This window comes from Gouania willdenowi, chromosome 21, assembly GCF_900634775.1.
Source record: "Gouania willdenowi chromosome 21, fGouWil2.1, whole genome shotgun sequence".
Lineage (NCBI taxonomy): Eukaryota > Metazoa > Chordata > Actinopteri > Blenniiformes > Gobiesocidae > Gouania > Gouania willdenowi.
In genome coordinates this window covers 16,034,193-16,044,926 of record NC_041064.1, presented here as the reverse complement: position 1 = coordinate 16,044,926, position 10,734 = coordinate 16,034,193, and the positions used below count along the sequence as shown (strand labels likewise).

The following is a 10,734-nucleotide window of genomic DNA, read 5'->3' as shown; positions in this document are numbered from 1 at the left end:
AACAATGCACTTGTTTCCTTTTTCAAAGCCATAGTGAGTGAACGATGAGTTTATTCACCCAAAAAATGTTGATTACAGATGATGTCTTTGAATGTCTTCATATCCAATAAAAAAAATAAAAAAAATTTAAAAAATCATGTTCATCTAGTTGTACAATCACTGTTGTGTGCTGGATTTCTCCATATCAACATATATGCAATAAATGACGTCCTTGCCTCGTTTAGATGTCAATAAAACATCAATGACAGTCTCCCTTGTTGCTCTGTTATTTCCATCCATTTGTCATTTTGTATACTTATCTGCTGCATCGACACACAGGCCTCAACAACATATTACAATTTAATCAATGTAAGAATTGTTGAAAAATGTTGAAACCAAAGAGAGACGTGGACAAAGAGATGCAGCATTGAGGCTCATTGATGAAGAACATACATTTAAATAATTTCAATTCAATTCAACTTTATTTATTTAGCGCAAATTACAACAAAGTCATCTCTAAATTTAAAATACAGTACAACCAGAACTATACATATAGATTATTGCAACATAATGCCAAAGAAAAAGAAAAAGAAAAAGAAAAAGAAAAAGAAAAAGAAAAGAAAAAGAAAAAGAAAAAGAAAAGAAGAAGAAGAAGAAGAAGAAGAAGAAGAAGAAGAAGAAGAAGAAGAAGAAGAAGAAGAAGAAGAAGAAGAGAAGAAGAAGAAAAAGAAAAGAAAAAGAAAAAGAAAAAGAAAAAGAAGAAGAAGAAGAAGAAGAAGAAGAAGAAGAAGAAAAAGAAAAAGAAAAGAAAAAGAAAAAGAAAAAGAAGAAGAAGAAGAAGAAGAAGAAGAAAAAGAAAAAGAAAAAGAAAAAGAAAAAGAAGAAGAAGAAGAAGAAAAGAAAAAGAAGAAAAAGAAAAAGAAAAAGAAAAAGAAAAAGAAGAAAAAGAAGAAAAAGAAAAAGAAAAGGAAAAAGAAAAAGAAAAAGAAAAAGAAGAAGAAGAAGAAGAAGAAGAAGAAATTTGTTTTAAAACGTAGTGATTAGGTCACTTGTTGAACATTTTGTTTGTGGAAGAGAAATATGAAAAACTGCAGATGCACTGAATGTTTGCTAGAGGAAAAACTCGGCCTTCAACACACATTTTCCACCGAAATATCTATTAATGAAGAAGAACGCTGCGCGGTGTCGCTGCGCACTGCTGGGTAATGTAGTTTTTCTACTACCCGTGTTACTTTCACATTTACTACAGAACCGCATTGTCCTGCCTACAGATCCCAACATGTCCTTTGGTTCCTGCCGGTGTTGAACAGTTATCGAATAACAACTCGAGTCATTTGCCCAACGTTGTTGTTTCTCTTGGAGGACATTGAGGAGCTTATTCTGCAATTCTGCATTTGAAGGTAAAGTAGAAGTACTGAGCTTCTTTGTGACGTTAACTGAAGCTTTAAAGACAGCTCGTAGTTTCGGAGTGAAGCTTTTTGTGAATAGTTAGCTGTAGCTCTTCTGGTGTGTCCGTCACATGGAGTGTAGCTGTCACTGTAATAAAGTCAAGGGTTCACTGTTTTTTACAGTGTAAACAACTCTTATCTGAGTCTATTTTTCAGTGTTACTGCGAAACTTTTTCATATTTCTGCGAAAACTCGACGACCTTGAATAAGTCATAGATTTGTAATTATTCTTAATGATAAATTCTGGTTAATACTCGGTTTATTAACACATCATGTAAAATATGCTCTCTTTGTAAATGCACACACGTGGTTTAAAGCTACGTTTGTCGTGCTCCTTCATTCACTTTCATGTATGTATTATTGTTTGACAAAAAAAAAAAAAACTAAACAAAAACATAATGTCACATAAATAGATAGACACTTATCTGAAGCCTCTACCTAAAAGCTATTAAATAATAAACAATTACCTCAAAATTAACATACAATAACATTAAAAACACATAAAAACAAAAGAAGAAAAAAACATTAAAGTGATTGTAAGGGATTTATGAATACCTCAGTGTCAGATAATTCACCAGAATACTATTTTGACTCTAACAATGAAAAAACTTGAATTGAACACTGAACAGAGATTCTACAAGAAGAAGAAATTCCACTGGAAGAAAAACCCTTATCAAGTGCAACAAGTGCTTTAAGATTGACAAGTAAAACAACACAAGTGAGTTTGGCGAAACCAAAAGTTTCTTATGACACAATGGAAATACTGATAATTGTTCCATAATTTAGCACCTCTATATTAAAGTAAGTTAGCATTTGCTCCTTGAACACTGAAGGTAGTTAGTTATTCCAGCAAGTTCATTTTGTCTTCTTTTTTGAAAAGGTTTCATTTATTCAGAAAACTTTTTTTCAGGAAATATACTTTGAAAATATTGTTTCTCCTAATCTCCTATATAGGAGAAACAGGAAGAAAGTTTGTATTTCATTCCCTAAGTTAGTGCCTTATATTCATTTACCTGGGGTTAATACAAGTCCATACATTTGTTGTTGTCTTTTCAAAATTTTATGTTTTACCCTTTGCATTCTGTATATATTTTAAAATCTTTCTACTGTTAGTTTACGCCGTAGTTCAGAGAGAAACATCGATTTTTCTGTATGTCCAGCACATGTGGGAAAAAATGACAATGAAAGATGACTTTAACTTTGTTAGTTAGTTAGTTAGTAAAGGTAAAAGTGCAGCAAAATTGTCATTCATTATCACAAAACGATTAAACATCTGTTTAGGTTATCATTCACAATGTAAAGCATCTCTGCTGGGCTATTGAAAAAACCTCTATAAAATAAATGAAATATTGTTGTTATTTTTATTATGACTATTGGGCCTGTAGAGTAACTCCACTAAGACAAATGGAACAATCAAATTAAAGCATAAAAATTACAACATTTTTATCTTTTATACAAAAGATAAAAATGAAATAAGTGTTTAGGCGTCTGCTGATTGCTTTGATGTTTCCATGACTTCTGCGTAATAATTCCAGCAAGATTATTCAAAAAGAAGACTAAAATAATCTTGCTGGAATTATTACCAGAAGTGAAGGAAACATCAAGTTCTCTGGTCTCAGTTTTACTGCAGAGCTGCTATAATTGTACTAAACTGTGAGCCTTCCTTGTGATAACAGAGGAGCGTTATCTGCCTTTAAACATTAACCTGGGAATCATTGTGAAGCTTCTGAAAATATTGGCTCTTTGTGTTCCCAGCACAGCCATGAAGGCTCTGTGGAGACAAGCAGGTTTGTTTGGCTCCGTGTCCGTCGCCTTCGGCTCCATCTTTTGGTCCCAACAGAAGCCTGATGCCGACCCGGCAGCTTCAAGTTCCAGCTCCATCCCTCCCGACACAACCCCTGCTTCTCCTTACCAACTAAAGCTGGTCCAGGTGGTGTTCCGCCATGGTGCTCGAACGCCTCTTAAGTCAATACCTGATGTGATGGAGGTAAAAGTCACTCATATTGTACAGTAGGTGTTAATAAAAACTGTAGCATTACTTAATGTTTGCTCGCTTCTTTGTCTCCATACCTTTGTTGGCCTCAGGCCCAATGGGTGCCAGCGCTCCTGGAGCCGCCATCACACACACACATCAACTACGTGGTGGAGGACCTTTATGGTGGCCCCAGGCCTCCAGCACCAATAGAAGACAGCTATCGGCAAAACATACTGACAGTGAGTGGATGTGCTCTGATCACGTCGGAAATCACAAGTGGTTCTTTATGTCAGTGTTTCTCAAATGCTGGTACCCCGATGGCACTACCGGAGAGAGAGAGGAAAATTAACAAATGAAAGCATTCAAAATATGGGGTTTTCTAATGTTTATTCTTAGTTACAAATGATAATCACACTGAATATTATCAGCAACTCACAAAACAATGACAACAACACACAAAATAAGAGAATAATATACTGAATAATAAAAAGAACAAATAAACGACAACAAAATGACACCAAAAACATCCACACTCAGAGAAAGAAATACTTGCCATTACCAGAAACACACAAAACGACAACAAAGACACACTATATTAAAGAAGAATACACAAGATCTCTACAAAATACATACATAAGTTAAGTCAGGTCAAGTTTATTTATATAGCACCTTTCATATACAAGACAATTCAAAGTGCTTTACACAAAAAAAAACATCACAGTAGCGCTAGCACATCATAATTCACAGAATTCTGAGCAAAATGTAGTAGTCAGACATACAGTAAGGGGGGAACTTGCATTCAAAAGTAAGTGACGGCCAAAAAACTTTGAGTACCACTGGCTTATGTCGTGTTGTTGTGCAGGGGGGTACGTATCCTGGTCAGCTGACCACGGTGGGTATGCAGCAGCTGTATGAGCTGGGACAGAGGCTGAGGAGGAAGTACATCGTGGACGGAGCGTTCCTCAGCTCCACCTTCTGCCCTGCTGAGGTTTAGTAAGTGTTACTGCGCTTAAACTAAATATATCAACACAAATACTTCCATGACATGCTTGTTTTGTTTCTAGCGTGCGTTCCACAAACATAGTGCGGACTATTGAATCTGCCAAGTGCCTTGTAGCAGGACTCTTCCATCATAATTCACAAGGTAGGATTTTTATGGGAGTTAAAAATCTTGTGTTTTATTGTTGACTTTTATTTTTGAATATTCTTTTTAATTAGAAATGTTAACAGACATAAGTCTGTCACTGACATCTTCTTTTTTTATGATATACATGTATACATTTGAATAAACTTAACAACTATCATCACATTTAACACACTTTGTAAGGATTTCAAAAAACTGAAGCCTTAATAGTATATTTTCATTATTTACCAACATAGAGATAATGAATAGGAGATCAGAGTCAAAGTCATATCAGGACTTGGTATGATTACCCTTTGCCTTAATATAAAGGAAATTATTTCTGATTTGCAGTGTTGTTCTTCAATAAGGTATTACTTAATGTTGTTGCGCCCCCCTTTGAAGAATTAAAAATGTCCCTAACTCAACAAAATGACTCAGTAAAACAATTTAACCTGTGTTGAAAAAAGGTAAAAATCTGACTTTTTCCTCTCTATCTCTCTATAAAAGCAAGGAGTGTCTGTCTGTGTGTGTTTGTCTGTCTGTGTGTTTGTCTGTCTGTGTGTGTGTGTGTGGGCGCATATCTCCTCGACGCGGTGTCTGTTCGACCTGAAACTTACCTTGCACATGCCCCCATGGTGTGCATCTATTATTTTGGAGTTATTTAGTGATTATGTTTCAAAACTAGGGGTGTCCCGATCCGATACTGATCCGATATTAGTGTGAAAATGAATATCGGATTCAAATTTCCGGATTTTGCGATTTTTTAAATATTTTTCTTCAATTCATTTTTTATTTATTTTATTCAATTGTAGAATACTGTAGATATTATGTTGAAGGTTAAAAATTATGTAACCAATTGGTTAATAATAAATGGGTCAGTTTTTCCTCATACCTACTGTTGCTGACTATTGTTCTCTGTTTGTGTAACATCACTTGATCAAGCCTTTTCTAACATTCCACACAACAAAATAAGTGTTTTCATTTGTTTTTTTAATAAATAGAAAAAAGAGAGAAAAAAAAAAGATGTACGAATTATGCTGATATCGGATCAATATCGGTATCGGCCGATACACAAGGCTGCAATATCGGAAATGAAAAAGTTGTATCGGGACATCCCTAAGTTTATTTTCATTTTATGTTGAACGTGGGTTAGACCGGACGAGAGCCGCACACACACAGAAAATAGTTCCTGGAAGTTATTGACGGGTCGAACAATTCTAATCCATTGATTCCTAGTGACATAACTGGGATTTTAGGTAATTTCTCGTCATTAACTCCATTGATTTACAGACGTGACATGAGAGGGGCAGGGCCGTCTGAGCCACACACACGCATAGCCGTTTTAGAGAGAGAGTTGCATCAACGGAATTTCGAAATAACTCAAATAGTTCCCAGAAGTTACAGCAGCTGTGCTCAAAGCGAACAGCGAAACATGCACATTTCTCTGCCAACACGGCATTATAAACGATGATATTTTCACCACGTGTTTATAACCTACGATGGCACCTTGGCTGTACATGACATGTTTGTGTGTAATTAATTTTCCCACTGGGTTTTTTGGGTTTACTCTTGCCGAAGGAGGGTCTAAGGTCATTTGTATCCATTTGCTTAAGTCCAGCGAACAGAATTACAATAATCAATGCAGGACGATGTGAACGCGTGGATGATCATTTCAAGATGCGATTTTGCCAATAGATTTCTCACTTTAGAGATATTTCTCAGGTGATAAAAACAGTTTTTGGTCAGTTGACGATAGTGACCTTCTAAAGACATTGATTGATTTATTTAGTTGCAGAATAACTCAAACTTAAAGGTCCTATATCATGCTTAATCAACTTTTTTGAGCTTTTAACCTTGTTACACTGTTAATTCCTTCTTAAAAACACCCCCAAAGTATTATTGGGCTTCCTTCCTGCATCTCTGAGCAATCCTCACTAATCCCTCTCTGAGCTGCTGCTCTGCCCTCTTCTGAAAAACGAGCAGACAAACTTTATTGACGTCACTGAAGTCTGAACCCCCACTCCACAAAGTGCCTGCTGCCTGTGTAAGTACCAAATGCAAGTATTTCCAACTGCAGCCGCGGGTACAGTACAAGCGACGCCCCCTACAAACCACGCAAGCAATTTTTCAATGTGCTGAGCCGTTCCATTTTTAGTGTTCGTTATATCGCCTCGTACCACCTTTGACTTGATCTGACGTGTTTGTGACACAATGCGATGCAGCGGTTGGACAAAACAAATGATTATCACCATAAATGCACTATTCCTGTAGTTAATAGAGATGAGGAGGAGTTGAAAGTGACTGAGCAGCTTAACACTCCGCTGAATTACTCCGCTGCTGCTGCTGTGATAAACACACAGCCTGAAGTGCTGAGACAGACTCACAATCACAATAGCTGCTTAAATATCCATGGGTTTTACTGCAATGTGTAGTTTTTGACTGAAAACAATAAAAACAGTGTGTGGATAGCAAAAGAAAATCGCTTTGGTGATCACTGATCTCCCTCACACGAGCAAGGCATGAAGTCAGCATCTAAAGACACGCCTACTCATGAATATGCATAAGCAGGCTCCAAAACAGCCCGTTTTTAGAACTGCTCAGAAAGTCACTTTTCAGAGGGCTAAAACTCTGGAAAACAAAATAAACCTGAAATACTATGTTGTTGGGGTTCTTAGGACAAATGGAGATGGGTGAAAAATAGCATGATATACTGTAGGACCTTTTCACATTAAAGACGAGGCTTGTGTTCAAGAATGTGGAAACCTGACAAATAGTGTGTGTATTAAAGTGGGTAGATCAGTTTTCCCCTCCTTTACCTTCATAAAAAACTAACACTGTCTACAATTTCTGTTAATTTCATGTTCTAAGTGTCACTTGTTTGCTGCTCTCGCAGAAGTTGTTCCCATAGCAACAACAGAAGCCACTTCTGAAATCCTCTATCCCAACTATTACGGATGCAAGCTGCTCAAAGCCCTTGGCAGGTATGTGGAGGACGTTTCTACACCTCACACACTGACACATTGTTTCTATATTCAGGCATTTGCACTTGCTAAGAAATATATTTTTTTTAAACTCAGTGTTCATATTTTGAGATGTTTAAAAATACAGACGGGTTTGCCCTGAATGTGACGGCGTGTCATGATGATCTGCCTTATTCTGCCTGACACGCGTGTGTGTGTGTGTGTGTGTGTGTAGTCACCGTTGGGCAGAGTCGTCCACTCTTCCAGACATTGCAGCCGATCTGCAGAGCATCCAGAGAGCGCTGGGCATCGCTGCTCACCAACGCGTCGACTTCATCCTCATTAGGGACGACATGGTGGCCAGACAGGTGAGACAGAGAGTCAACAATCCATTCTCAATAATCATCATTTCATTTTGAGTATCAATACAGTTGATTATACAACCCTGGTTTCTAAAGGCAACAAAGCTGCATGTTTTAGGGTGTCATACCTGAATTCAAATATGTTTCAGATCAACTTTTTCCACCACCTGTCAGCTTTCTTGAAGATTTTACCGTTTAAAAAAAAAAGAAATGAGGGGAATACTGACAGAAAAAAAAAGGCGCAGAGGCCCACACCAAAAATATGAATATTTTCATAGATAAGGAAACCTAACAAGGTAACCTAGAGATGAAAAACAAATTGCATGATAGACAGTATTTTTTAGTGTATTTTACAGCAAATTTAAGACATGGGTCAAAACTGACCTGTTATAATAAAAGATGCTAATAGAAAGCTAACACAAGGGAAGGTTACGTTTTTTGGGGTTATTTTTTTCAGGCTGTTGTGTTATTGTGTTTAATTGTAATTTAACTTTTGTAATTGAGAGCGTAATTGTCTTTTAGGGGGGAAATACTAGTTGTAATTGGGGGAAAAATGCCAGTCACCATAATCATGACTGAGATGTAATTGGACATGGATAATTGAATTTCGTTAATTAACCCCAACCCTCAGACACATGGCCTGCCCTTCCCCCCAGAGCTGGAGTCATGGAGGAATAAGGTGGAACAGAGAGCAGTGGACATGATGTGCCACGTCTACCAACCCACTGAGAGGTGAATGTCCCCTGAATGCACTGATCTTAGTAGAAAACACCTTCCTACTGCTCGTGTATCAGAGCTGATCTGTGTGTGTGTGTGTGTGTGTGTGTGTCAGTGAGAACCTGCAGCTGTGTGTCGGACCTCTGCTGCACATGTTGATAGAGAACATTGAGCAGAACGTGAAAGGAACCTCATCAGAGCCAAGGTTGGATACCTCACAGCATGACTTCTATGACCATCGCTGTGTTCTCAATGTCAGTGTTTCTCAAATGGGGGTACGTGTACCCCTAGGGGTATGCCATGGCACTACAGGGGGTACTAGAGAGAGAGAGAGAGAGAGAGAGAGGAGAATTAACAAATGAAAGCAATAAAAATAGGCTGTTGCTATTGGTCCGGACCCAGAACTCAGACAATCCTGACTATAGTTCCTGCACTTCCTGTGCGCATGCATAATTGATTTTTAAAAGATGACTGATCAAAATAATGTTGTTTTTACCACACACAATCTCAAACAAAAATATTCAAAATTTTCACTTACTCAAATATAAATCTAGTATAAAAATATGAAGAATAAATGGTTCTGGGGTGGCCAGAAATTTGCAATATAAAATGGGGTCAGTTTCTTTCCACTTTTTTTACAAAATGAAATTCTTTAAAATGTTTATCACTCATTTATTCCATCCTCATTTCTATAGTTGTTTTTTTCAATGTATTTTGAGCAAAATAAAGTCTATAATGGGATACTTGAGGCAAAAAAGTTTGCGAACCACTTCTTTTTTTTTAATGATGTGCTTTCCTTTCACAGGAAGCTGTTTTTGTACTCGGCTCACGACACCACTCTGATTCCCATCCTGATGGCTATGGGTATTTTTGACATGAGGTGGCCACCGTACGCTGCTGACATCACTCTGGAGCTGCACCAACACCAGCAGACCAAAGAAGCCTTTGTCAAAGTGTCCTACATTGGTCAGGTAGGCAGTGACAAACTGTTCGGAATCCCAACTTTTTGCTATTTTCAGTGAAATAGGCGTATGTTTTCTTGTACAGGATCAACAGATTCCAGGCTGCAGTGGAGTCTACTGCCCCCTGCAGGAGTTCAAACAGGCCCTGTCAGCGTACACGCTCAGCTCTGAGCACTACCAGTCACTTTGCAACCGCAGCACTGAGGACTTGACTCCACACTGAGCACACAACAAGGTTTAGTGAACACAGTGCTGCACTTCCCTTTACAGGAACAACAACGTTCCCACTCTGATGAGATGGTAAACCTGTCTGTACTTTTCAAGTCTCTTGCATTTTTAAGAGGTTCTCTTTTTTCTTTATCTACCCCACAACTACACAATTATTAAGTTGTTAAAGTGCAAACAGTTGTGTAGTTCAGCAACTTCTACCATATCACTGTATGTGTGCATTAGCTTGAAACCATGAAGTCATTTGCGATGCAAGTTGCACTTTTTTTTCTTGGTGAGCGAAAACAAAAGCAGGGAGATGTTGTGCACTTAATGAAAATCACTATATTGTTATTTTGGTGTATGATATACAATATCACAATGTTCTTTTCATCAGCTCTGATTTCATCCTGCACAGTGTATTTGTGTGGAACAAACATTTTTTTTTTGCTAAAATAGATATTAAGTTCACCATGGATTTCTGATATACCTCAGAGGAAAGACTCAGATTTTATGTAACAGGCCTGATATTCAAAAAGCTCTGCAGATTATCAGAAGAATGTCTTTGTTTTGTATTGGGTTGAAAGCAGGTTTAATTTTATGTAATGGCATGAGGACTGGAATATTCAACATTTTTCAGATCAGTGTGTAATATTTGCATGAATAAATACAAACCTGGCAGCTACTATTACTGTAATAGTATTTATCTAGAGAAAAATTATTACTTGTGTTCTCTTCTTGACATTTAACACTGGTTTTTCTTTTAAAGCATCATTATTTTTTTCTCATTTCATAATAAAGCAAAGTGTACAGAAAAAGCCCTATTTGAGACTTTGAATGCATCATTTAAAAAAAAAAAAAAAAATCTTTTTATCCTCAAAACAAGCCTGAAACATTACTTCTCAATAATGTTGAAATAATTTGTATTAGTTTAGCATGTGTCAAATTCAAGGCCTGGGGGCCAAATCTGGCCCTTTGGATCATCTTATCTGGCCTGCAGG

General features: G+C 37.2%; 1 protein-coding gene across 2 annotated transcripts; it reads left to right on the top strand.

Annotated features, from left to right (window-relative positions):
* The first annotated feature begins 1,224 nt into the window (after window positions 1-1,224).
* Window positions 1,225-10,557, top strand: acp6 (acid phosphatase 6, lysophosphatidic). 2 transcript variants are annotated; one of them, XM_028435960.1, is made up of 11 exons: window positions 1,225-1,379; window positions 3,188-3,414; window positions 3,513-3,641; window positions 4,265-4,395; window positions 4,467-4,546; window positions 7,419-7,506; window positions 7,721-7,853; window positions 8,479-8,579; window positions 8,680-8,769; window positions 9,370-9,535; window positions 9,612-10,557. In XM_028435960.1, the coding sequence occupies exons 2-11, from the start codon at window positions 3,190-3,192 to the stop codon at window positions 9,747-9,749; spliced, it is 1,281 nt and encodes a 426-aa protein (XP_028291761.1). In that variant the 5' UTR covers window positions 1,225-1,379; window positions 3,188-3,189; the 3' UTR covers window positions 9,750-10,557. The 2 variants fall into 2 exon arrangements, with proteins under 2 accessions (XP_028291761.1, XP_028291760.1); XM_028435959.1 differs by having other exon boundaries at window positions 3,183-3,414.
* The last annotated feature ends 177 nt before the right edge of the window (window positions 10,558-10,734 follow it).